This window comes from Lynx rufus, unplaced genomic scaffold, assembly GCF_022079265.1.
Source record: "Lynx rufus isolate CCGP_SWC_20201006 ecotype Redwood Valley unplaced genomic scaffold, mLynRuf1.p SCAF_17, whole genome shotgun sequence".
Classification (NCBI taxonomy): Eukaryota; Metazoa; Chordata; class Mammalia; order Carnivora; family Felidae; genus Lynx; species Lynx rufus.
Window position 1 is genome coordinate 12484383 of NW_025814831.1, and position 27860 is coordinate 12512242.

Below are 27860 nucleotides of genomic sequence, written 5' to 3' on the forward strand. Positions count from 1 at the left end.
GTCCCTGGGCTCTTTGGATTTGTCTTTACAGTTGTTCTGCGTGGTTATGATAACACAGGTGGCCATCTTTGGGATGGGTTTTTTTTTCAGGGACAAGGTGACCCCCTGTTCCTTTGTTAACTTGTCTCGGGAGTGGATGTTTTGATAGCTGATCGCCTAGTGGGATACAATTTGCTGTTGTGTTTGTTCTTTCTGTAATGGTTGGGGGGTAGAGTGCACCCTTGAAAACATGTGAAGAAATAAACAATGACTCCAGCTCTTTGGAAGGTGTCCCTCTGTGTATCAGGGGCTGGTTAGCAGCAACAGTGGGCAGCTCCCTCCCCAGCCTCATGGGAAAAGCCTAGCCTTGGCAAGACTGTTCATGTGACTTGTATCATCATCGTGGTTTTCTGGTCCAGGCTGCCTGGGCCCTTTGAACCCTCATCACAATCAGATGAGGAAGTAGTATCATCCCCATTTTGCAGATGAAGAAACTGATGTTGAGAGGTGCAAAGTCACTTGCCCTGTAGTCCCATGGCTAAAAAGTAGCTCCAGGGAGCAACTTGAGTTCCCCTTGTCCCTTTGCCCAAATCTAGTCCCTCCCATCCCGCTCTGAGTCAAGAGGGGGAGAAGTTCAAAGAAACCAGAAAGAGCCCAGAGCAGTTTTATTTCTCCTTAGATAAATTTTGTACAGAATATATTACAGTCAGGAGTTCTCAGCTTTCACCAAAGGTCAGAAGTTATTGCAATTGTGCCCAATGGCTCTGACGATGGAAAGGAAACTTCTAGAAAGCTGCCTGTGTCCAGAGAGAAGATAACCGTTTAAAGTCGTGGGGGGTGTGCCTCGCAGAGGGGCGCACTGGGGCTGGGATCGAGAGCAGAAGGGAAGGAGCGAGGGGGCAACAGGGCGGCCTGGGCTTGGGCGGGCTGGGAGCGGCCTCTCTACCAGAAGCAGTGCCCGGGCCGTCTGGCCAGGACCTGCAAAGGGGACAGGAGAGCCAGGACTGCTGGGTGCCTCGGGGCCCTGGCTGGGGGCGCCGGCTGGTGTGTCAGCCCCGGCGCAGTGCCTGCAGCTGGTGGGCCACCTTCTCCAGCTCTGCCTCGATGGCCAACAGGCTTTCCAGCTCCTGGTCCTAGGAGAGAACATCAAGGGTCATTCACATGGAGGGTGCAGTCTGCCGGACTGGTTGTGCCACTGGCTAGCTGTGTGGCCTCAGGTGGCTTTGCCTCTCCCAGCTTTAGGGCTTTCATCCAGATCATGGGGACAGAGATGCCACCCTGCTGGGCCACTCTGAGCATTACTGTGCACAAGAAATGGGCATAGGGGCCTTGACCCCACACCACCCCGGTAGCCTCATCCAGACCTGCCTCCCCCTGAATGGCTCTGGGCAGGCACGTGGAAAATGAAGCCTTCGGTGCTCTTCAGTGTTCCTTAGCTCCTCACCCCAAGGCCTAGACTGTGACAATGGCCCTGACCGTGAGTCCAGGCTTCCCTGCTTGAGGAGCCATGGGCCTTTGGCACAGGCTTGAGGACGTGAGGGCTTCCCTGCTTCTACCTGCCTAGGGTTGGGCCTGGATCCTCGGTCCCAATCATAGGGGGACCCAGCTCTGGCTGCCAGGGTGGTTCAGGGCAGCAGGGGACCCTTCTGTGACCTCTGCTCTGTGCCCTAGCCTCAGGAAGCTTTCAGGGTCCCCCGAACTGGGGCCGATGCCCACAAGCAGATGCCCTTGGACTTGGAGCAGGAGTCGGGGAAGGCCATGCCCTCACCCTCGGTCTTGACCTGGGAAGGGTAGTCTTGCTGGGGTCCCTGCCAGATGCCAGGCTGTGGAGGGCACCCATTGGGGCCACTTGGAACAGACAGACAGTGGTTGTCATGGAAATAGGGACCTTAAAGCCTTCTGTCTTGGAGTGAGATTCTGTGATGCCGGAACATTTCTAAGAAGACTCTGGAGCTGGGTGGAAGAGGCCTCTGCCCTGTCCTGTCCACAGGACTCTGGGGTCCCCATTTCTGTGCTCTGCAGTCCAGGGCTTTCTCTGCCCGTGGAGAAGGGAGCTGGCAGGCATCTCAGGGTAACTTGCTTGCTCTTTCCAGCTTCTGTGGGTTGGGGAGGGGCAAGCAAAGGTGCCCAGGCTTGTCCTGGTCCAAAGCTAGGGATGGAGGGCAATCTCCTGGGCACATAGAGAGATGACCTCTCCTAGCTCCTGCTGCCAAGGAATCTTCTCCCTCTAAGGCTGCCAAGACTCTGGTCCCAGCCCAGAGAAAGGTTGGGACCCAAGGAAGGGGCCACATCCTTTTCTGGGTGGGCAGAGAGAACTGGGGCCATGGGTAGATTCCAGTCCCCAGCAGGGCCCTGACTTCGACCTGGACACTGAGGCCTGAACCACGGACCCCTAAGGCCTCCTCTAGCTCTAAGATTGTACTGCCAGCCTGGCAGGGACCCCAACTCCCACTCCTCACCTCTGGGGCTACATCCCAGCATCCCATTGAGCTAACCAGGTATCCCTGAACATGGCCAGGTTTTGAAAGCTCATGTGTGTTCTGACCATAATAATGAGGTGAGCAGAAAGGACTCCTTACCGCCATTTGAGAAATGAGGGAACCAGTGAGGCTCAGAGAAGGGGAGTAACCTGCCCAAGGTCACACAGCTAGGAAGAGGCAGAACCCAGGTCTCCTGGCACATCCATGCCTCCCTCACCCACTCACCACCAGGCCCCGTGGTCCCACTGGCCTTGCCCTTGCCCCACCGGAGGGAGGCAGGGTCTGAACCTCGGAGGAGGGTGTGCCTGGGCTGCCTGGGGGCCAGGAGAGGACATTGCTGGACCAACCACAGGGATTTCCCGGGAAATCGCAGGGCACCTTCCGTGCCCTCCCAGCTCTTGGGGCCATGGTGCCCTCCTCGGGCCAGTCCCTGCCAGGTCCTTTCCTTTCCAAGTTCCCTCCGTCTAAAGCTCCAGCTTCACCCCTCACTCCTGCTTCACACCCAAACCTGCAGGGGCCCCCTATCACCTCCGGGACAGAGACCCACGAAGTGCCTTCAGGCATTGGCTGAACCACCTCTCCTGCCTCCACCACCCGATCCAGACAGCCCTCTCTTGCCTGCCTGTCCGCCAACTTTACCGGGTGCCCTCTGTGAGCCAGGGTTCACTCGCTTCCCTGCCTGACCCGTCCTCACCCCTGCCCCAGCTCTGCCCCTCTCCCGAGAGCCCCCCCGTCCAAGTGCCTCTCCAGCCTCAGACCCAAGGGGACGGTGCGTGTCCCCTCAGCGGGGCAGGGCCCACACTCTGGAGGCCTGGCCTGGGGCTGGCACCCGCCCCCATACCAACCTCCGGTCTGCGGTTGGCACTGCCCTCCTCCTCCTTCTTCTCCTCCGGGTAGCTGCGCACCTGGAGGGGCAGGCCCGCCTCGACGCTGTCCTCCCGGGAGGACGGCCTCCAGCCTCGTCGCAGCTGCAGCCCAGGGCCCCTGAAGTCGTAGGCCCGGGCCCGGAAGGAGAGCTTCATGGAGCTGTCGGGGTCCTCCTCCTCGCCCTCCCCCTCCAGCCGCTTCTCGGCCGTCAGCTCCTTGGCCAGCTGGTCCATCCTGCTCCATCGCTTGGCATCTTCCCACTCGTTGGACAGCTGCTCCTCCTCCTGCTCCTGCTCCAGCTCCCTGCTCTTCCCGCCCCGGAAGAGGCCTTGAGGGGCCTCTGCCATCTCCTCCTCCTCCTCCTGCCGAGAGTGCTCCCGCACCCCCTTCCCCTCGGGGGGCTGAGCCTCCTCAGCCCCGGTCTTCCTGGCTCCATCCACAGCCAGAGCCTTGGGCCATCCTGGAGCTGGTGGTGGACAAGAGCAGGAAAATGAAGGAGGGCCCGCCGCTTTCCCTGGTCCCTGCCACTCCCCAGGGCCTCTCTGTGGCCATCGCTGGGGCCACAGACCGTGCTCAGGGTCCAGCCCAGCCTCTCCACAATAACTGCACTTGGAGGAAGAAGCCATCTTGACACCGTGCTTTGCAAGACCCTCTCAAAGCTCGGAGGGGTGGGCTGGCCAGAGCTTGCCTCTTCTGCGAGCCTTCTCCTCTGAGGAGCCCCCGATCCGGGGGCCACCCAGCTGGGGAGGGAGGAAGGACCCTTACAAGGCCTCACGGGGGGCCAGGGGCCTCTCCTAAACCCTGGGTGAAGCTGACACTGTCCCTAGACCAGCCTGCTTTTGCCTGTCAGGCTGTCCCTCTGTTCCCGAAGCCCACCCACCCTGCAAAGCCCCTCTGGCCTCCTTGGTTGGAGGGGAGGGGCTGTGTGGACTAGTGGGAGATGCAGGGTTTTGGAGTCAGCCAAACCTGGGTGGTTGGAATCCACTTTTACTACAAATTAGCTGTGTGACCTTGGGCAAATTACTTAACCTCTCTGAGTCTCAGTTTTCCATCTGGAAAATGGAGATACACCTACTTTTCAGGGTTGCTGTGAAGGTGCAATGAAATTATGAATGAGGTCCTCCCTCCCACCCTCTGCCTGACACATTTGTTGAGGGGTCTCAGACGTCATACGTACTCTCGTCCCTCTGGGTCTCCTTGTAGCCAAGGCTTGGGTGGGGGTTAAGTGCTGCGGTGGGGCCTTCTTCGGGGACAGCCTTCTCTCCAGCCTCTGTGTCCTCCTCCTCTTCCTCCTCCTCTTCTTGCTTTGCCTGCTGCTCTTGCTCTACACCCAGGCCCTTCTCTCTGTCCACCGGACCCTGGGAGAGGCTCCCTCTGTCCCCCTGGGCCCGTGGGCCTGAGTGTTTCTGGCTGGGAAGGCTGGCTGGGGGGTGGGTGTTGGAGGCTTCCTGCTCCCCTGGGGCCTGGTTGTCTTCCTCGACCTTGGACTTGGACCCTTGTTCAGGCTCCGGGGAGGCCTGGGGCCTGGCCCCATCTGTGTCTCCATCATTCTTCTCTGTCTCTTTAGAATCCCCTCTTTTCTCCGCAGCGTCCTTGGAGGATGCCTCTTCTGTCGCCTCTGCAGAAACAACAAAGTCAGGCCCTGAGGGCCAGGCCACACACGGAGTCTCCCTGAGAGCCCAACTGCAGAACTTAGTCATTGTGTCTTTTTTTTTTTTTTTTTTCCTGAACAGCAAGCGAAAGTTTATTAGAGTATAAAATTAGAAAGTAAGAATAGTAGGAAAGCTCTCTCTACAGAGAGGGGACATTCGAAAGTGAGTGCCCTAGTCATTGTATCTTTTGGCTTCTAGAAAGTCCAGATCAAGACTTATGACACAATTAGCATTACTTGCTCTGTGTCTGGGTCCGACCTGAGTACAACTGGCATATCTTTCTTCCTTGATAATTCTACTTTCTTTAAAAAAAAATTTTAATGTTTGTTTTTGAGAGAGAGAGAGAGAGACAGAGTGCAAGCGGGAAAGGGGCAGAGAGAGTGGGAGTCACAGAATCTGAAGGGGGCTCCAGGCTCTGAGCTGTCAGCACAGAGCCTGATGTGGGGCTTGAACCCACGGACCATGAGATCATAACCTGAGCCAAAGTCCCACACTCGACCGACTGAGCCACCCAGGCGCCTCTGTAATTCTACCTCTTAAAGCAGGAAGTGATTAAAAAAAAAAAAAAAGACCTTGAAAGGTCTTAACCTCTGTATGAGAGGCATCATCACTACACGTTTCTTCTCTCCGTGTGAGGCTTCTCTGTCTTGATGTCCTGTGAAAGTGCTCAACTATTTGTAGGGTTTCATTAAAAGGCATTTTAGGGCAGCCTGGGTGGCTCAGTCTTTTCAGCGCCTGATTCTGGATTTTGGCTCAGGTCATGATCTCATGGTTCACGAGTTCAAGCCCCGCGTCGGGCTCTTGCACTGACAGTGCAGAGCCTGCTTGGGATTCTCTATCCCTGTCTCTCTCTCTGCCCCTCCTCTGCTCTCTCAGTCTCTCTCTCAAAATAAATAAGCTTAAAAAAAAAAAAAAAGCATTTTCTGCTGGCTGCCTCGAAGATAGGCTTTTACCCGGTAAAAATCCCCCCCTGCACCAGAGTGATTACTATTGAACAAAGCCTCGCCAAGTACGTGCCGCCATTTGACTCCAGGACTCCAGGTGAAAGTGCTCCCATCCCGTTTACAGAAAGTCCGCCCGATCCTCAGAGAGGGTGACCTGTCCATGCTCACAGTCCGTGGGCAGCAGGGTCTTGAATCCAAGTCTCCAGATGCTAAGTACAGGGTGCTCTTTGCCCTGACACATAACTGCCTCCCCCATTAAAGCCTCCAGGTGCCCCAGATGGAAGTCCATGGAGATCCTTGGTCCTAGAAACTGGCCTGCCCACCCACCTATGTGCAAAGAGCAGGCCTTGTGGGGATACTTTGTAGCTGTTTCCGGGGAGGAGGATGAGTACTAGGGCATCACCTTGACCTCAGCCACGATCTCTTTGGACCTTAGAAGCTCTTGTGGCTTCAAGAAAGATGATCCAGGTTCATTCAGTGTTTGAGACCTCCTCTCCTGGGACCCTCCTATGACAGGACTATGCCGAGGCACCACCAAATCCCAGGAGGACAGGTGCCAGGGGCAGGGGTTCTTCTGCAAGGGCTTCTGGGAAGATCCAGAGTTGAGGCTGCCCTCCCACCAGACCAGAGACTTCCTGCCCTGAGCATGAGCCCCTGTGGTGGGCAGGCTTTGCAGTGACATAGACCCGGATTCGCATCTCGTTATGCTGCTTACCTTGGGCAAGGTACTTAACCCCTCTGGGCCTCACTTTCCCCATTTGTAAAGGGAAGACTGAAATGATAGCTCCTTTACAAGGCCTAAAGGAGGGTCTCCTGACTCCAGGGAGCCCTTGATCTTATAACTACTGTTATGATCTCCTCCGTCCCCAGCCTCCAGCTAGACTGGCCAGCACTGACCTTTCAGCTCTGCCTGGTCATTCTGCTTCTCAAGAGCCTCTGAGAGTCCATCCTCAAGACCGCTGTGTTTCTTCTGATGTGCCCTCTCCTTGGCACCTGGTATGAGAAAAGGAGTGGGAAAAAAAAAAGAAAAGGAGAAAAAAGTCCCATTTTGCCAAGCCCAGCCCTGGGATATTTGTGAGAACGAAGGCTTCCGTTTCCTTATCTGTAAACTGGACATGTCATGTTCCAAGTCTGCTTAATGAGAGACTGAGGGGGCAAGACCCGGGGGGGGTGCCCCCCGCCGCCCCTTCTCAGCTGGGGCTCATCAGGCAGCCACAGCACCTGTCCACACTCAAGTTTCCCACCTGAGATACGAACAAGCCCTGCTTGCTGCCTCTTAGAGCAATAAAGACTCAGATGGAACACAGGGTCCCAGGGGTGGGAGCAGAGAGGTAGCTAGGGGACTCTGCAATAGGAGACAGCAGTGACTGCTTGCCCCCTCATGGGGGATCTTGAATCAGGTGAGCCCTGTTCCCCCAGGTCCTGGGGAGAAGGCCAATCACGTGCTTGAATCCCAGTTCTGCTGCCATGATCCACACACCCCTCTCCCTGCATGGACCCCAGGCTGCTGCTATTTTCCCCATGCTGGGAATCTCTGGAGTGACCAGAGGCACCGACACAGCGGTTGTGGGCCAGGGAAGGAAGCCCAGATTTGACCCCGGGAAGGCCTTGGTTCACACCTCCTGGCGATTCTTTGCTCTGTGACCTTGGGTAACTCGGTCTATCCAAGACTTGGTTGCTCATCTACAAAACAGGGCTGTTGCTTGGTACACAGAAGTTGTTCTGAGTGCAGAAGAGGGAGTGGATGGATGGATGGTTGGATGGATGGAAGGACAGGTGGACATATAGCTATGTCCCATACTCTTTCAGTAGAAAACAGTAATATATATGTGTATTGGAAACTGTTCATAATGAATACACGCACATATGTGTGTATACAGGTGTTTCAGGACACATTTCCCCATAACAGTCTGTGTTGACACTATATTTAATTATTTAAATGTAGTATCTTAGTCATTCAATATTTAATTTTTAAATTATCATATTGCAATAAAACATTTAATGTTCAGCTAAAAAAAAAAAACCCACCAGGGTCAATGATGATGAAATTAATAAGACAGGCAGTAACTGCCACGGCTCCGTTCGGCACCCACTCTGTCCCAGGCACTCACTTCAGACTCCCAGCAACTATACGAGACAGGTGCTTGCCTTCCATTCTCACACATGTGGCCTGGTCCTCTCCAAAGGCCTCAGAGTGGGGGTCTCCCCAGAGCTGGAGAAGTCTTCATGCCTCCGATCCCACCCCCCACCCGAGACAGAAGCCCAGCCCTCAAGACAGACCCTCACTTCCTTTGGAAGCAGATGCAAGGTTCTCAACTGAGGTCGCATTCCCAGAGAGAGGCACAATGTCAGCGGCCCTGCCCCCAAATAAATAGCCACTTCCCACAGGATGTCAGCTCGGGGCAGATGCAAGGCCAGAACGCATTTTATCTAACTTTCCAGGTTCCTATGAACGCAGGAAGGAACCTGGGGCTGGGCATCTGTGGGATGACATCAGTCTAACCCTCCGTCCCAGCATCCTGTCCCAGCTCTGCTTGAATATCCTCAGTGACAAGGGGCTCACTCCCTCACAAAGTCACTCCATTCTCAAGAGTATCAGTGGATTTTCTTAATCTCTAAAGCATGCTGAAAGTCTGGTCTGTGTTTTGGGGGTGAGCAAGACCTTGCTTCCCCCATCAACCCCTTGAGCAGAAGCTCACAAGAGGAAAGGGGCCTGTCCTCTCTTCTGGAGACCAATTTTCTTTTAACAGAGGAAAGGGATTCTCTCTGTAACCTAGTCTTAAAAGTGCCCCCACTGAAATGACTGAACTGCAGAGATGGGGTATTTGGAGAGCTGCGTCTGGTCTTGGTATGTCCTTAACTTACTGTGTGACCTTGGACAAGTCGCTCAACCTCTCTGGGCCTTACTCTCCTTAACTGTATCAATGACAAATTGGACCAGGGCATGAAGGACCCCATCTTCCTACTCTATAACTGGAAGAATCAGAGAGAAATAGGGCATTGCTCAAACTCACACCCTGGTTTTCTCTCAATTACTGGAATTTACCCAGTAAATTCATATGCAGTGACTGGAAAATACCTTGGAGAGCAAGATCTTGGAGCTCTTTCAGCAAATTCTGATGTCGCAGGATTGAGAGGATCCGTTCATCTGCAATGAAGAGAGTCGTTATGGGTGGTTTCCAGAGAACAGCCGAGAAAGAGATGACTATCGATATTTTCAGCTGAACACAAGGAACTTATTTTGGACACTCAAAACCTGGGCAGCAGCCTTAAGATTGGGTCTTGAGAAGACATTTTTGAAATGGCCTCCTCTCCAAGGTGCCAATTCTTCCTACTACATCAGCAAGGTCAGCCACTGGCCCAGCACCCAGACCTCAGCCAAGAGGTGGCAGGCCCCCAGGTGAGGTAGGTGTCTCTACCCACATCATGTCTTCCAATATTCATCTCCATGCCTGCTCCACCTGGGCTGTCCTTTCCTATCTACTGATTTCCAACCCAATGCTGGACCCATCCAACAGCTAATCAGAACTTGACTGCTTGGTTGGAAAGACTTTGTCCTTCTCAGGCCAACCCCCACACTTCTTTATTCATCACATACCTATAGATTGTCTAGCAGGTGTTAGAGGCTGCTCTTGGCTCTGGGGGTCTAGTGCACAAAATCTCTATTCACAGGGTGGATGGCCCTGCTTTCATTCTGCCCAGAATTCTAGTTAATTGGGTTCCTATCTGTTCCATCTGCCAGTCTGTAAGTTCCAGAAGCACAGGGGCTGTGACCCCCCTCATCTCTCCAGACCACTCAGACCCTAGCACAGGCCTGCCCAGGGCAGGCACTCGATCAGTGACTGTTGAATTAAGTCACTGAATTCTGCTCAAAGCCACACACCCGGATCCTCACCCCCAGCCTTGCCCGTACCTCCTCGGAGGGTCTCGAAACACTCCTGGCTGACAGGCATGGGGCTGGGCTTGGATAGTGTGTCAGAGATGACCTCAACGATGCACTTCATCACCTGGAAAGAGAGTGGGTGGGGGGAGGGCTGGGGCTGGTTTGTGTATGGGGTTCAGCCCCAGAGGCTCCACAGCAAATTTCTAATGAGAATATAAGGACATTTGCTTTTGTCTTCAGGAGTCAATGGATGCCCGTCTCAGGGGCACAGCTTTGTGTTCTTAGCCAGACAATAACCACAATAAAAGAAAACCCTTATATGGTGTTTGCCATGTGCCCGGTGATCTAATCACATAGCCAGCAGGTGCCCCTCTAAGGTACCAAGCGTGTCTCCAAAGAAGGGGAAACTGCTCCTGGGCATGGAGGTATGGCTTGCAGAAGTCCTTGAACCTTGCAGATGCCTCAAAGGGCAACTATCTCCAGGAAGTATTTCTGGGCTGCCCAGAGGAGAACAAAGACCTCCCCTGGCTTTACTCTGTCTGGAAACAGGATGTGGATCACTGTCTCCTAACATTCGTGGTGTTGTCACCTGCAAGGAGTGACAGCCTCACAGTCTGGCTCTACATTGGGCCAGGGGATGAATCCTGTGGCCGGATGTGGGCACACATCAGCTACATCGATGCGCCTGCCTGTTCCAGGCCCACGGCAGCCATATCTCCGAAGGTTTTGTCTCAGGCCCAGAAGGGTGCTGTGGATAATCAGGCCCCTGGTAAGTGGATATTGGAAGGTAGTGCCAACTGGAGTGCAGTATCCTAGCTGTGTGATCTTGGACATGTGACTTGACCTCTCTGAGCCTCAATTTTCCCACTTGTAAAATGAGAGTGAGAAGACTTTCCCGCTCCCCTCCCAGGGTGATCAGACACAGATGGAAAAACACTCTATAAAGCATGAAGTGCCCCACACACCAAGAGAGGGATTCACAACTTTCAACCTGCTTCAGCTGCCTAGAGCAGGGCAGAAAACCAGGAGGTGCCAGACATGCATCAGGCAATGCTGGTGGGGAGTGAGGGGGTGGCAGGCTGTGTCTATGGGCTGCCAAAGCAAGCCATCCAAAAATCCAGGATGGCAAACTGGCAGAGAGGCTCTACAGTAGTCACAGCATCACAGGATGGAATATTTAGGTCTTAACCAGCTGTTATGGTGCTCCTGCCCCAGGCTGCTAGGTGGAGTATGGTGACCGCAGTGTCTCCCATAGAGATCTGGTAGGAAGAGCCCTGAAGTGTGTACCCTGCATGCCCCTGCAACCCCAGACCTCACACTGGGAATGGCAGATAGTCACCAGTCCATGAGGACAGGTTCTGGGACAGAGGAACTGGGCATGGGCCCCAAGAATAATAAAGAGCCTCAAAAGGGAAGCCCTAGGAATAATGGTGCCCATTTACTGAGGACCTGCCATTTGCCAGGCACCTGACATCTATGATTCCCTACTCTCACGACTTCCCTCAAGGGAAATACTACAGATGGGAAAAGTGGAAGCTCAGAGAAGCTCAGGAACTTTACCAAGACCACACAGCTATATAAGAGTGCAAGTAAATTAAATCACTGAATTCTGCCAAGTGAAATACAGGAAATATAATTGAGCAAATAGAGGCTGAAATTGCTTTGCTGTTTTGGGTTTAACCATAGCCTCTCTGGAATGGAAGAAAACAGCTCCTGAAAAGGTGAGGAGTAGAAATTTCCCTGAGTCTCAAGTGGGGGTATCTGTGAGCATCAGAAACTGGAAAAATAGCCCCAGCCTAGACATGAATGGATTCCAAATATATACCCAACAGAGTGTCTCGCTGGCTACAGAACTCCCCATTGGTATCTCCTAAGGCCCTTTCCGGGGGGACATGCACCATAGGCCCTAAATGGCCAGCACCCTGGGTACAGAAGCCATGATCAAGAGTCTTCTCATTCTGGCCCTTTGGGAGAGCCAGGGCTTGAGTGCCTGGGGGGTGGGGGTGGGAGGGCAGCTAGCAGAACCTTGGGAGGGGGGGGAAGACCAAAGCGGGAGGCCAGAGCCAGAGAAATGAAGACCATCCTTGCAGGTCTGTGGACAACCACAGCCACAGAGAAGTCCCCCCACCTAACCCAGCAGCTCATGGTAGGCCTGCCAGATGTGGGGTGTTCAAGGCAGTAGGCCTGGCACCTTGGCCCAGCAGCTAAGACACAGGCCCCATCGGCAGCATACCCAGCTCAGATGAAGCTGGGGAAGTCCCCACAGCAGGATGGCAGGGAAATCTAGCAGTCTTTGATATCTTCTTTTGCAAGCTGTCCCCAGGCTCAGCAGCCGCAGTGCTGGCTCTTGGCTTTATGCCAAACTCACTCCTGCAGCTGCCTAAAAACTGGCTGTGAGGCGTCCACTGGGCTTCCTACCCGCCATCCCGGGGGCATCCCCATTCCCCTTCTTACCTCGGTGTCCCCTTTATTCATAGGGCTGTTCACAGGGAGGGCAATGACTGGGGAAAAAAATAGAGAACTGGGGTCACTCCTCTGCTCCAAGGGGAGAGCCCAGTCCTTCCTGACCCAGTTTACAGGGGGCCCATTCATCCCAGTGCTCCCCTCAAAACTGCCCCCACCCAGTGGTTCTGTTTCCTTTCCCTGGCTGCTGTTCCCATGGGTATGGCCCCCAGAGGCTACACTGAGCTCCTTAACCCTGCCTTTTGGGAAAGTTCCTGCTCTGGGCGGGGGGGGGGGGGGGGTGGGGGGTGGGGGGGGCGGGGGAGAGGACTGGAAGCTAATGCTAGGAAAACAAGGGCAGCGGCTGAGTGGGATTGGGGTGGAGAAGGAAGCGAGGAGAGGAAGACAGACCCCAGAGGAAAAGAGACGGAGGAGGAGGATTGTGAGAGATGATGCGGAGGGGTAGAAGCCAAGGGCAGAAAGATAGAGCAGGAGGGGGGAAGAGAAAGAGAGACGAGAGCGGGAGCCAGCAACGGTTCTCCCATCTCCCCCAATGACCTTGGCCAGCCACGGCACGGAGCCAGAACTGGCCCAGATACAGTCGAGACGTCGAGCCCAGACAAGGGGTAGGGGGCGCCGGGGTGAGGGGGAAGGGTGGGTCCTGCCCCGCGGGGTCAGGAGTCCGGCCCACCGAAGAGTCCGTCCGGTCTACGGGTTTGGGGCCGAGACCGCTGCGGGGTCAAGCAGGGAGGCGGTGGCGCTGTCCGCGGTGCTGAAAACTCGCCGGGCCGGAGGGGAGGCACGAGGGGCGCGCGGCGCTGCGCGGAGCCTCGACCTCGGGGCAGGCGGGGGCGCCCAGGACCCTCTCCCACGAGACCCCGCGCTCGCTCACCTTGCCCGGCGCAGAACAGAAGCGCCAGGACAGCGGCGGAGCGCATGGCGAACCCGAGGCGCAGAGCAGTTGGCGGTCTGGGCCCCGGCACCGCAGGCACCCTGGCGAGGGCTGGCTGGACGGGCGGCCTGGGAGCGGGTTGTGGCGGCGCTGGCGCGGATTGGGGGCGGGGGGCGCGGCTTCCCTCTCGGCGTCCGTCTGTCGGCCCACCCACCAGCCTCTGTGCACTGGGCTCTGGTACTGCAAGAATTTATATACCCCCGACCCCGGAAATGACGTCATCGGGACCGCCTCTGCCCCCTTTCCCCACCCCTCCGGGGGGTCCGGCAGCAGCTCGCTCCGCCCTCAGCTTCACGCCTCTGGCTTCTGCTGTCCGCCGCTGGGCTCTCTTGGTTCGAGCTGTGAGACAGTTCTCTGGCTTCCAGGAGGATGGCAAGGGACCTCAGCTGATCCTCCACCCCTCGACGGTTCCACCGACTTGCTGTGGGTCCGTGGGCAAGTCACTCCCAGTCTCTGGGCCGCGTGTTCCTTCAGTGTGTGCTGAGGTCCCTGCCAGCACTAGCGCGCCACTTTATGCTCCTGAGATTCCCACGGCGGGGGCGCGCTTCCCCTGATGCCAGAGTCTGGAGGCTTGCTCCACACTCAGGGCCCCCTCAACTATCTAGCAAGTCCTACAGAGGCCTCCCGACCCCCTTTTTGAGTAAGGCACTCCCCCCCGCCCCCCGACAAACCCGTTTTGTGCCTTCACAATCTGTAATTGTATTATGTATTTATGTATTTGAAAACGTTTGGTCGCCATTGCTTTCTGAGGGCAGCACCTGGCACAGAGTAAACGCATTTAATAGATACCTGTTGAATGTACTGATTGAAAGTTCAAGCCAGGGAAGAATGAGTGAATCCTGGGCTCTGGCCATTGTTGAACAGCTCTCCTGGGGGGTGGTGAGGGAAGAGTGGGGGGGGGTAGTTCTAGATATTAAACCAAAACAGGAGCTCTTGTAACTTCTACTCATTAGCCCTAGTTCAGCCCCCTTAGGATCTGCTTCTTGCTGCTGCTAACCCACTGTATATTTGAGAACAGCTCTCACAGTCTCTTTGAGTGTCCTCAAAATCTGGGCGTTTGGGGGCACCTGGGTGGCTCAGCTGGTTAAGCCTCCGACCTCTGCGCAGGTCATGATCTCACGGTTTATGGGTTCCAGCCCCAGGCCGGGCTCTGTGCTGACAGCTCAGAGCCTGGAGCCTGCTTGAGAGTCTGTGTCTCCCTCTCTCTCTGCCCCTCCTCTGCTTGCTCTCTCTCTCTCTCTCAAAAATAAATATTAAAAACTTCTTTTTAATCTGGGCATTTTGTGTGTCAGATTGGTTTCTTGGTTTGTGTCCCTCTGCCCTGGGGCCACATTGCTGCTCTCAACCTGGATGTCACATTGGAAGCCCTTTGTCACCTGACCCCAATGTCATAGTGAACCTGGTATCTGGGCTACAGTTTGGCATCAGTTGACATTGTCCAGAGCCTCCTTCCTGCGACTCTGCCCACATCTGCTGCTGCTATTTCCTACTTCCTGCCCCACCCCATGTCCACGCCTGCCCCTAAAGGAAAACCTGGCAGGAGCTCAGAGGAGACCGAAATGATCCTTTTCATGTGTTTATTCTTTCATTCAGCCACTATTTGTTTAACACCTACTATGTGCTTAGAACAGCACTCAGCTATTCTCGGTGCTGAGGATACAGCAGTGAGCATAACAGACAAAGGGCTGATTCTTATGGAGTTTACATTCTAAAGGGTGAAGACAGACAATGAATAAGTAAAGAAGTGAAATGCACAGTTGTCAGGTGGAGACAAGTACTACAGACAAAAATGAAGCAGGGAGGGGGATGGGTGTGTTGGGGACGGGTGGGGATATGTTTTAGACAGGGCGGGTCTGAGAAGCCTTCACCAAGGAAGTGACATTTCAGCAAAGATCTGAAGGTGATGAGGGAGGGGGTTGCAGGTGTCCAGGGGAAGGGGGCCCCAGGTAGAGGCAATGGCAAGAACAAATGTCTGGTGGAAGGAATGTGCCTGGCATGTTCAAGGATTGGCAAGGAGATAGGGTGAAAGGGACTTTGAGAATATAGCTGAATAGTAACACATAGTCCATCCCCAAAACTTGGAAAATGCACAGAAATGCAGGAAAGCACCTGTACTCACACTACCCAGAGATAAGCATCAATAATTTAAAAGTATGTACAGTATTCTATAGTCTTTGTTGAAGCAGCTCCCTTTGTAAAGGGCAGTTCCCAGAAAAAGACTTCAGCTGAGCACAGACAGATAAGTGCATCAGGCCCTTCTGATGTGGGATCATCCTGTGTTACAAAGGACTGCAACCTGCCTCATCTCCAGAGTCCTATCACACAGACTTACCCAGTCATGAGTATAGCGGTCTACCACAGTTTATTGTATGCCACAATTTGTTTGACAAATAGACAAATAGATTTCCTAGGGCCCCCTGAGTGGCTCAGTCAGTTAAGCATCTCACTCTTGATCTCAACTCATGAGTTCAAGCCCCATGTTGAGCTCTGTGCTAGGCATGAAGCCTACATTAAAAAATAAATAAATAAATAAATAAAATAAAATATGAATAGATTTTTTGTTTTTGTTTTTGCTGTTATATATTTCTAAATGTTTATTTGTTTATTTTGAGGGGGGGGAGGGACAGAGAGAGGGAGAGAGAGAGAATCTCAAGCAGGCTCTGTGCTGTCAGCTTAGAGCTTGACACAGGGCTCAATCTCACGAATGGTGAGATCAAGACCTGAACTGATATGAAGAGTTGGACACTTAACCAACTGAGCCACCCGGGCACCCCTTGTTTTTGCTATTATAAAGAACAATCTTATAGACAAACCTCTGTGGCATTTGCAATAATTTCGTGTAATGGTAGGTGAATTCCTCAAAGGAAATGGATGTTTTTAAGACACTTGGTATGCATTGCCCAACTGCCGGGAAAGTTGAACCGCTTCCCAAGCTGAGTGGATTTTTCTCAAGGGAAATTTCAGAGCTCCTGCCACCCTTCTAAGGCCCCCAGTTCTCCAGGAGCCTGATCCTGCTTACCCCATGAAGTTGAGCATAACCAACTAGTAAAAATGTCCCCAACTAGGCTTCTAAAATGACATTGCCAGTAATTGACATTTGCATCATGCTTTATAGCTCTTCAAAATGTTCATTGTTGAGCCCTTATGGTGCCCCTAAGCCTAAGGTAGAGTGGAAGTTTTTTGTTTGGGGGGTTTTTTTTAGAGGCTGCTTTTATTTTGTTTTTCAATTTTCAATTTTTTTATTTTTAATTTGTTTATTGTTTAATTTACATCCAAGGTAGTTAGCATATGGTGCGACAATGATTTCAGGAGTAGATTCCTTAGTGCCCCTTTACCCATTTAGCCCATCCCCCCTCCCCCAACCCCTCCAGTAACCCTCCGTTTGTTCTCCATATTTAAGAGTCTTTTCTGTTTTGTCCCCCTCCCTGCTTTTATATTATTTTTGTTTCCCTTCCCTTATGTTCATCTGTTTTGTCTCTTAAAGTTCTCATATGAGTGAAATCATATGATATTTGTCTTTCTCTGACTAATTTCACTTAGCATAATGCCCTCCGGTTCCATCCACATAGTTGCAAATGGCAAGATTTCATCCTTTTTGATTGCTGAGTAATACTCCATTGTGTGTGTATGTGTGTGTATATATATATATCCATTTCTTCACTGGATTATTTGTTTTTTGGGTGTTGATTTTGATAAGCTCTTTATAGATTTTTGGATCCTAACCCTTTATCTGATATGTTGTTTGCAAATATCTTCTCCCATTCTGTCGGTTGCCCTTTAGTTTTGATGATTGTTTCCTTCGCTGGACTGAAGCTTTTTATTTTGATGAGGTCCCAACAGTTAATTTTTGCTTTTGTCTCCCTTGCCTCTGGAGATGTGTTGCATAAGAGGTTGTTACGGCAGTAGAGTGGAAGTTTTGACCTTACCTTGTGGATTTGGAAACTGAGACCCAGGCTGTTAAAGTGAGCCTCCAAGGGACCGCATGGAAGGTGAATGGTAAAGTTGGACCTAGAGCTTGTTTTTCCCAAATGCCCATGATTTCCCCATCTTCTAATTTCTCACATACTGTTACTTCTCCCTGGGATGCCACTATGGCCTGATGAACCCCTCCATGCCTCTCAGGACCTGAGGCAATTGCTTCCTCCTCTGTACCTCACAACACTTGCCTGAGCATTTATCACAAAGGCTGAAGGTTTTGTCTTCGGATCCTTCTATCTCATTATACTTTGAGCTCCTTGGTGCTTGGTCTATATCCTGCTCATCTTGTGACTTCAGTTCCTGGCATAATGCTGGGCATGTGGTAGGCACAAGGGAAAAATTAAAGAAGGAAAAACAACTCACATCCCTTGGTCTTATCTTTGGGTTTGGGCTGGATTAATTAGAGCAGGATAAGCTGATGGAAAAAAAAAGACTCTGAAATATAGTGGAGTATAATGGGATCTTGTTTCTCTCACATGCAACAGCCCAGAAGTAAACAGTGGTGTGGCTATGCCATTCTCAATATGAGATTTCCATCTTTGGTACTAAGGGAGCTACTTCAGTTTCTGATATTTCTCCACCACTGCAAGGGGATAAAGGGTAGATGGAGGCCAAGCAGCTTCTTTGTAAGCCTATGATAAAGAATTTGCACGATCACTTCTCACAACCCATTGGCTAGAACTTGGGCATACGGGCACACCTAGTTGAAAGGTAGGCTGGGCACCCATTGAGGGGTGGTTCCAATTACTAAAGGAAGAGGGACTAGTGGAAGACAATTACTATTCTATACCACACAACCCAGGGGGATGATGATAAAAACTAACCCTCATAGAAAACTTGCCAAGAGCCAGGCACTGTTCTAAGAGTTTCGCATTAACAGCCCTATGAGGTAGGCACATTATTATACTTGCTTACAGATGGAGTTCTGTAGAGAATTAAGCCCCAATGTCCTAAGGCATTTAATATGCAATAAAATAAGGTCTCTTGTGTGCACCTGAAATGGTACTAATTGTGCACCATCATTGGGAAATTTGAGAAAATAGTTGTTAAGATAATTTCTGTGTTTCACGGTTCTGATAAGGAACCTTGTATAGTGTAGTTGATAGGTACCTTTCAAGGAGTCACATACTGGGTTTGATTTCTGTCTTTGTTTGGGTTCCCCCAAAAGCAGACCCTAAGACAAGGATTTGGTACAAAGAGTTCATTTGGAAATTATCCCAAGAAACACAATGAGGGAGCAGGGAGGTGAGACAAGGAAAGGAGAAAAGCCAAGGGTGTGGTGATGAGTTGAGTCACCACTGAGGACAGTGGAGACTCAATCTTGCTGGGACCTGTTGAGAGACTGTGCAGAATACATCTCAGAATTGTTCCACTGGGGTGAGGAAGCTGGAGTCCTTACTTGTGGATTCCTTACCCTCATTGAGGGTCTCTCCTGGAGGCATTGATTTCCCAGCACTTCTGGTCTGTTCTGAGAAAGGGCCACGCAAACTCTCACTGCCTGAGAACACCTTCTAGCAGAGAAAACTTGCAGCCTTTGGTAGGTATAGGAGCTATCTACAGGTAACCTCCAAGGTGGCCCAGACGGAGGTAGGTGGGACATTGACATCTGCTACAGGGCTTTGTACATGGTATTTCATTTCATCTTTACAATAAACCTGTGGCTAAGTTATCAGTATCCCTGCTTCTCATATGCAGAAGCCAAAGCTCAGAGAGATGGAGTGATTCTACCAAGGTCACACAGCTAGGAAATGGTAGAGTCTAGGGGCCACCCATCTGTCTTGTATCACTCCCTGCTCCCCTTCCTCGGCCCCAAGCCCTCTACTAGCCTGTTTTAACAGGTCCCCATCAACAGCTCCCACCAAAAAATTTTACCTTCAGGCTTTCTTGGGCTTCTCATTGCTTGAGAAAGACAATTAGTATCTTTGCAACCTTAAGTGGATGAGGCTTGAAGAAAGGCTATTTTTATTGCTGTGAGTATATACATATAATCCCCATCAAAGTCATGTCCTTGCTTTATATATTCAGCTTTGGACAAGTTCCCTAGCCCCCATTTCTAATCAGGTCACTGCCCCTGAATTCCTCTTATCTTGTCATTCTGGAGCTGCCTCTGGTAATAACAAGTACCTCTCATCCGGTACTCATGGTCAGGACCTTTTTTTTTTTTCCACAGACAAATGTTCTTACTGTGAATCACTCCTACTAAAATGCAAAGGCCTGGGACATAAAGCCAAGATGTGGTTAATTGTCCATTAATTACACAGTAAGAGGGAATCAGAAGAATATGATATGCTTCGAAGGTGGGCCTAGCAGCCCATCTTGGAATCATGTTAGAGCTCCAAGGGGCTGGTAGTTCTCAATGTACTTGCTGCTCACTGGTTCCCCTTGACAGTTTTCCAGATCTGCTGCCAAATCTTGATTCATGCATAAAATGTGTTTTTGTTAAAGCTAAGTATATACAGGCATACCTTGGAGATATTGTGGGTTCAGTTCCAGAGCACCACAATAAAGTGAGTCAATGCATTTTTTGGTTTTCCAGGGCATATAAAAGTTATGTTTGCACTATACTGTAGTCTATTAAGTGTTCAATAGCATTATGTCAAAAAAAAAAACCCATGTATATACCTTAATGAAAAAATCTTTTATTGCTGGGGCGCCTGGGTGGCTCAGTCAGTTAAGTCCGACTTTGGCTCAGGTCATGATCTTGAGGTTTGTGGGTTGGAGTCCCATGTCAGGCTCTGTGCTGACAGCTCAGAGCCTGGAGCCTGCTTCCAATTCTGTCTCCCTATCTCTCTGCCCCTTCCCCACTCTCTCTCTCTCTCTCTCTCTCTCTTTCAAAAATAAATAAACATTAAAAAATTTTAAATACTTTATTTAAAAACGTGCTACCATCCGAGCTTTCAGCAAGTAACAGAAGGTCTTGCCTCGATGTTGATGGCTGCTGGCTGATCAGGGTGGTAGTTGCTGGGGGTTGGAGGGACTGTGGCAATTTCTTAAAATAAGAGTGAAGTTTGCCTCGTTGATTGACTCTTCCTTTCATGAATGACTTCTCTGTAGCATGTGATGCTGTTTGGTAGCATTTTGAACTTCTTTCAAAATTGGAGTCAACCTTTCAAAACCTGCCTCTGCTTTATCAACTAAGTTTTTGTAATACTCTATTGTTGCCATCCCAACAATCTTCACAGCCTCTTCACCAGGAGATCATTCCACTGAAAATAATCACTGTCCTGGGACCCCCGGCTGGCTCAGCTGGAGGGACATGTAACTCTTGATCTCAGGGTCGTGAGCTCAAGTTGGGTGTAGAGATTGCGAAAAAATAAATACATAAGTAAACTTTTTTAAAGAATCACTTTCTTTGCTCATCCATAAGAATCAACTCCTCATCTGTTAAAGTTTTATCTCATTCTCTTGCTATTTCCACCACACCTGTGGCCTCTTCCTCCACTGAAATCTTGAACCTCTCAAAGTCATCTTTGAGGGTTGGAATCAGCTTCTTCCAAACTCCTATTAATGTTAGTATTTTGACCTCTTCCCATGAATCATGAGTGTCCTTAATGACATCTCAAATGGTCATCTTTTCCAGAAGGTTTTAAATTTACTTTGCCCAGATCCATCAGAGGAATCACTACCGATAACAACTATAGCCTTATGTCATGCATATTTCTTAAAGAATAATACTTGACATTCAAAATGACCCCTTGATTCATGAGCTGCAGAATGGATGTTGTGTTAGCAGGCATGAAAACAACATTAATTTCATTGTACGTCTCTCCACCAGAGCTCTTGGGTCACCAGTTGCATTGTCAATGAGCAGTCAAAATTTGAAAAAGAAGGTTTTTTTTCTGAGAAGTAAGTCTTAAATATTCAGTGAAACTATATTGCAAACAGATGTGCTGTCTCATAGGCTTTGTTGTTCCATTTATAAAGAATAGGCAGAGCAGATTTAGCATAATTCTTGAGGGCTCTGGGATTTTTGGAATGGAAAGTAAGCATTGACTTCAAATTAAAGTCTCCGTTGCATTAGCCTCTAACAAGAATCAGCCTATCTTTTGAAGCTTTGAAGCTAGCCATTGACTCCTCTTATTTAGCTATAAAAGTCTTAGATGGCATTTTATTCCAATAAAGTCTGTTCCATCTGATTGAAAATCTGTTGTTTAGTGTAGCCACCTTCATTAATCATCTTAACCAGATCTTCTGGATAACTTGGTGCAATTTCTATGTTAGCACTTGCTGCTTCACCTTGTATTTTATGTTATAGAGAAGAGTTCTTTCCTTAAACCTCATGAACCAACCTCTGCTACCTTCCAACTTTTCTTCTGCAGCTTCCTCACCTCTCTGAGCCTTCATAGGAAAGAAGAGAGTGAGGGCTTTGCTCTGGATGAGGCTTTGGCTTAAGGGAATGTTGCGTCTGGTTTGATGTTCTACCCAGACCTCTAAAACTTTCTACATGTCAGCAATAGACTGATTTTGCTTTCTCATCACTCATGTGTTCACTGAAGTAGCACTTTTAATTTCCTTCAATAACTTTTCCTTTGCATTCATAACTTGGCTAACTGTTCGGCACACAGGCCCTAGCTTTGGTCTATCACAGCTTTCAACAGGACTTCCTCACTGAGCTTAATCATTTCTAGCTTTTGATACAAGTGAGAGACATTCAACTCTTCCTTTCACTTGAACACTAGGAGGCCATTGTAAAGTTAGAAACTGGCCTAATTTCAATATTGTTGTATCTCAGGGAATAGGGAGGCCTGAGGAGAGGGAGAGAGCTGCGGGAACGGCCAGTCAGTGGAGCAGTCACAATACTACACACAGCATTTGTATATTACGTTTGCCATCTTAAATGGGTGTGGTTCATGGTGCCCCAAAACAATTACTAGAGTAACATCAAAGATCTGTGATCATGGATGACCGAAACAAATATAATAATGATGGGAAAACTTGGAATATTGCAAGAATTACCAAAATGTGACACAAATGGGACACAGAGTGAGCAAATGCTGTTGGGAAAGATGGCACCAAAAGACTTGCTTCGCATTGTAGGATTGCTACAAAGCTTCAATTTGTAAAAACAAAACAAAACAAAACAAAACAAAAAAAACCCCACAATATCTGCAGAAGTACAAATTAAGCAAAACGCAATAAAACAAGTTATGTCTGTATAGTGCCTTGGCTTTGAATGTCAGATGAAGCATTGAGCTGAAGTGGGTGATGGGAGCTGTAGCTCACTGAGAGGAGGAAGTGAGGGGCAAAGCAGAGTCAGGAAGTCTTTGCCTTGTGAGGACACCATGGATTAGATTGTTCAACACCCATCCCAACCCTCTTTCTGGTGGGCAGAAGTAGGAAAGCTAAAAACTACATTTCCCAGACTGCCTTGCAGCTAAGGACCTGGATGTGATTTAGGTTCCACCAGTCAGAAGTACTTGCACAGGAACTGGAGCTGGAGTCATGTGTGGAGAGAGAGAAGCTGCAGAACAATCATGTTTCCAGTGCGGACCTGGCAGAGGTGGGTGGCTCTGGTGACAGCTTCCCTACTTGGCAGCCAGTCTCCTGATCCTGGCAGGGGCTGCAGCACCCGTGGCAGCTCAGTTCTGATGTGTGGCTTTGCAAGCTGTTCCTGGGAACAACTGACAAAAGTTGACACTCTACACTCAACTTCTTCAGCCCTCCCACCAACTGTGTAAGCCATTTAAGATTCTGTTTTCCGCAGTGGAACCCCGGCTGAAACAAGGAAATACTCTGTGAGGGCAGTGAGGGGCTCTGACGACAAATAGCAACCATGGCCAGGTGAATAGGGTGTATGTGTACAGACATTGTCACTCTGTCAAGAGAAAGGGACTGGCCAATGTCAGGCGCTATTTATTTTCATATCCCAGACAACACTGTTCAAATCCAGTCAAACTACAGGCCTTATAAGGGATGCCAGCACTTTAGGGTTTCATCATGGGGATAGAAACCTCTTGGTTATCGGGCAGTTGTCTGAATGAATGCCTTAGAATGACCAATTTTCCAATCTGTACGAAACTCAGTGAATGGCATTGGTGTTGCCAAGATTCTGGGCTCGTTCCTGAGCTTCAGAGATGGCAAGGGACTTACCCAGGGTCACACAGCAAGTTGTAAGAGCCAGAACCGGTTCTCTGATTCTAACCGAATCTTTCCATTGCTCCAGTGAATGCAAAAAGAATGAAGAAATGGATGAGAGAGGTATGGGACTGGCCCTGACTCCAGAGTCCAAGGGTCAACCTGGGGTTGGGGCAGAGAAGGAGGAGAAGAGAAGGCAGATTTGGACAGTGAGAACCACATTGGAATGCTTTTTAAAAAACCACTCTCTAGTCAAATTCATAGAGACAGAAAACAGAATGGTGGTTTCCAGGGGCAGTGGGGAGGGGTGAATGGGGAGTTGTCGCTTAATGGGACCAGCATTTCTTCTGGGGAAGATGAAGAGTTTATGGGAATGGATGGCGGGGATGGTTGCACAACAGTGTAAATGCACTCAATGCCACTGAACTTTACACTTACAGATGGTTAAAATGGTAAATTTTTGTTATGTATATTTTACCACATTTTTTTTTTAAAAAGCACCCTCTGCCCACTAATGTGTGATGATGTGGGCTGCAGGAAGGTGCCTGCCTCCTAGCCTGAAGGGTGCAGGGCAGGGGACAGAATGGTGTCCTAGTCTCTCCATGGGGCAGAAACGGTCCATCCAGCTGGTATATCCAGGAGCACCCAGGCACTAAGCCAGGAGAATAGGGATCCTGCTGGGGGTACACACCAGGGAGGGGCACCAGACCTCCTGCAGAGCTGGTCTCCCAGGACACTGACAGTGGTTCTCACAGACATGCGGCTCCCCAGAACGCTGATACCCAGAGAGACCCCAGAGGAGGCCCCATCTGTGCCGATGGGGAGCTGCAGACTCAAGGCTGGCAGGAGATTCCCGGTATTCCATGTGCGCTCACATCCTTGGCTCAGGGAACCCAGGCACGACGCTGGCCCCCGCCGGCTCTGTCTGGAGTGTGAGTGGTCTGCCAGTGTCCAAATCTCTCTATGGTCCTCGGTCCTGAGCCACATGGGGCTCAGCCCCTTCCGAGCCCAGCCCCTTCTTGGGCCTTGATAGATCTTTTTCCACGTCTGGTTCCGGGGCTTGAGTGTTCCTTGCATTAATTTGCAGGGTGGCTCTTTAGACTCCTGTCCTACTTGGGAAGCGTCTTGGCAATGCTAGGCCGCTTCAGGGCCTCTGACCCGTTGAGGCCCAAATGGTGAGGATGCGCCAAGGCCAGAATCCACTGGGTTGGGGAAATGAGCGGGCCTTGAATCAGCCAAGCTGCAGCAGTGGACTGCAAAAGTGGGGCAAACCCGAGGCTCCAGGGTCAGTCGGACAGGAAGTCCACCCTGGAGCTATCATTGACTTGCTGAGTGACCCTCGCTGGTCACTCTCCCACTCTGTGGCCTAGTGTCCCCACCTGACACATGGCTGTGAGGACCCAGGGCACAGCCGTGTTCAAAGAGTATAAATGAAATCTGAACCATAGTAGCTGACCCTTTGGCGTGGATTGACTGCTTTACTCTTCACACAACTGTGACACAGTTGCTATCATTATCATTAATAGGTTAGGAAGCAGAGGTTCAGAGAGGTTGCTTAAACTGCCTGACACCACACAGACTAATAAGTGGCAGAGTCAGAATCTGATCTCTGGCTATGGTGTGAAAAGCCATCATGTGGAAGTTTGTTGATTTTAGGGGGTGGGAGGGTGTGGCCTCAGCAAACAGGTGGTCAGGGTCAGCCTCATTGAGATGGTGGCTTGAGTAAGGATTTGAAGGAGTTGAGGGAGACAGTCATTGGCTATCTGGGAGAACATTCAAGGCAAATGAACAGTCAGTGCAAAGGCCCTGGGGCAGGAGTATACCTGACAGGTTTGAGGCAGATTGAAAAGGCCAAGGTGACTGAGAGAGAGTAAGCAGAGAGTAGTTGGGAATGAGACAATATTGGGCCAGATGATACAGGGCCTTGTGGGCCTTGGTGAAGACTTTGGCCTTTACTTTGAGAAAAACAGGAATCACTGGGAGAAGATAGGAGCTTGTGGGACACTCAAGGGCACTGTATGGTTGTGTGCCTCGGACCCAGCTAGCTCCCAGCAGCCCCAACACCCCACTCCATCCCAGGGGCCCTGCAGAGATGCTTCTGAGCCAGGGGTCAGGACGAGGAGAAGAGAAAGGCATTGTCATCATTTGCCCATGGTGGTTAGGTATGTCCCTGTTGATGAGTGCCAGGTCCCCAGGAGGGACGGGCTGCTCCTCTGGCTAGGGTTCAGGACATCTCCTGCCAGGGGTCCTTGGGAGCAGCTTTCTGCCTGTGCCCCAGGGAAAGTGGCAGCTGCTTATCTGATGGGGAAGCCCAGACGGCAGAGTCAACACACCCTTGACCCTGCTTACAAAATCATATTTTCCAAACACACTGTTCCTCCAAGCCCCTTATCAGGCCTCCAGGTGGCAAAGCCCTGTTGCTGGGCAATGTTGTTTTATCTGCAAGGTCTGCACAGAGGCCAGTATGAGGTGATTTCATTAGATCCTCTCCCATCTGTCTCTGCAAACATCCCCAGGGGCCTCCAATTAAGGTTTTGCTTTTCTTCTTTGGCAGATGTTTGTTTTAATCTAATAAAGCGGTTTACAGGCCTCAATGTGTGGACGAAAGCCTCGGCAGGCCCCAGCCCGGGAGGTGGTGGGGGAGGTGGGGTGCGGGTGTGTGGGCACCAAGCCGTGGACGCTGAGGCTTGCTCACCCAGAGCAAGCACGAGGCACAACAGGATGCAAGGAAGGACCTGGCCTGGCCAAACTCAGATGGAAAAGGTCTTCCCCATGCTCCGCCTCCTTCCCAGGGCTACATTGCCATGGGGGGTGGGGGGGACCTCACTCAAGAGCAGGTTGTCTTCTAAGGAGACACCCTGGGGTCTGTAGCCAAGGGGGAGACACCTGGGAGATGGTCTACAGAGGCTCCCCAGAGAAGGTGCTGTGGAAGAATTGCTTAGCAATGTGCAAGCTCCGAGGTCATGCCAAGTAGACCAGAACATTGGAAACCAAAGGCTTTGAGGGGAGAGGATGGTGAGCGTAAGATCCAGGGCAGAGGAGAGTGCAGGGGTTGGTCTGACTTGGCCAAGGCATTGTGGAAGAGAGGGAGGTGGGAGCACCCCTGCCACTAAGAACAGGGTCAAAGCAATGCGCTGGGGCTTCTAGGATGGGGCCAGGTAGCCAGGACTCTGAGGGAGAGAGGATCCCTTGCCCAGGCCCAACCTCCTAGCCCCAAAAGCATGACTTCTAGGGATTTCCAGAGAAGTCTTCAGGTCATTTCAGGGTGGTCCTTGTCCCCAGAGCCCCTCGCCAGCTGGGAGAAGCAGCTTAGGATGGTGGAAGGAGCTGCACTTTGGAGCCAAGGAGACCTCGGCTTGGGTCCTGACTCTGTCTAGTACCGGGTCACCTTGCAGCAGTCACTTAACCTTTCTGAGCTTGTTTCTTATTTTGTTAAATGGCCAAATTAATTCCTGTGATTTCTATGAACTTAATGAGAGAGTTCAGTCACAACGATTGTCCGTGCTTGCTATGTCTCGGGCAGCTCAGGGGTGCTGATGACAGGACAGGAAGCCCCAGCACAGTTCCTGGGTGCTCAGCATGCGTGACTGTCCCTCCCATGTCCCAGGTGGCCGTCTCCCTCCCTCTCTCCCTCAGGCTCTGTCCTCTAGTGAAGCACTTAGTTTGTGAGGTTCCGTTTTGTAGCCTACTGACTAAAGGAGCCACATCCTTCAAGCTTCACATCAGCAGGGCTGGGAAGATCAACATCTGGGGGAGCCTCAGTTTGCCCATCTGTAAAATGGCGATATTGACAATACCTACTTCCTAGCACCTTTGTGAGGGGTTCACAGAGTTATGTTGTCAGGTGTTCTCACACAGGGCCTGGACTAAAGTGAGTGCCAAGTCAATGTCAGCACCCACCTGTTATCATAGAAACTTCAGGGTGATTGAGTATCTCTGATATCCAGGGCAGTTGAGCTCCCCACAGCTGTGTCTAGTGCCCTACAAAGTTGAACCCTGCCTGGAAAAGGGGTTATTGTGTGTGTGGGTGCCCTGGAGACCCGAGGATGTGCTGATTCTGTTTCCACAGGGGGGCAGGCAGTGAGCTGATTCCCCAGGCTTCAGACCCTGCACCTCTCCAGCTATCCCGGTGAGGGTCAGAGGCGCAGGCCAAGGGGTCTTTGGGGAGCTCTGGCCTGGAGGGATGCGCAGGGAGCCCCCCCCCCCCACCACATGTGGGGCTGCAAGGCAGTGCATGAGCTTCTTACCTTCTCTGAGTGACATTTCAGAGCCAGTTAGCTGGGAAGCCTTCTCCCCTAGAGAATGGGCTGTTCTCTCACCCAGCTCAGAGGCTGAGCAGCCCCATTTTTCCTCGTGCCTTCCACCTTGCAGGAGCTGGCAGAGAATCCTGGGCCATGTAGGGTTTAATCATGGACCTTCCTCTTTACCAAGACCTAAGTTGGTCCAGGTGCTGACTGGCGTCCTCACCTTCATCTGCCTGGGCAAGGAGACTTCTCTTCCTTCTCCATCTGAACTCCATTATCGGTGCTCCATCCTTGTGGTCAAAGCTCTGCTCCCCGCCCCCACCTTCCCCCCAAACAGCAGGTGCCACACATTGGGCTTTCTCAG

At 51.0% G+C, this 27860-nt stretch overlaps 1 protein-coding gene across 2 annotated transcripts; it reads right to left on the reverse strand.

The window, feature by feature from the left end:
• Nucleotides 1–1028: 1028 nt before the first annotated feature.
• CHGA (chromogranin A) lies at nt 1029–13185 on the reverse strand. 2 transcript variants are annotated; one of them, XM_047079901.1, is made up of 8 exons: nt 13140–13185; nt 12260–12306; nt 9836–9929; nt 9002–9070; nt 6820–6915; nt 4493–4944; nt 3305–3775; nt 1029–1112 (listed from the first exon to the last, which is right to left on the reverse strand). In XM_047079901.1, the coding sequence occupies exons 1-8, from the start codon at nt 13183–13185 to the stop codon at nt 1029–1031; spliced, it is 1359 nt and encodes a 452-aa protein (XP_046935857.1). The 2 variants fall into 2 exon arrangements, with proteins under 2 accessions (XP_046935857.1, XP_046935858.1); XM_047079902.1 differs by lacking the exon at nt 4493–4944 and having other exon boundaries at nt 3305–3786.
• Between the last annotated feature and the right edge of the window lie 14675 nt (nt 13186–27860).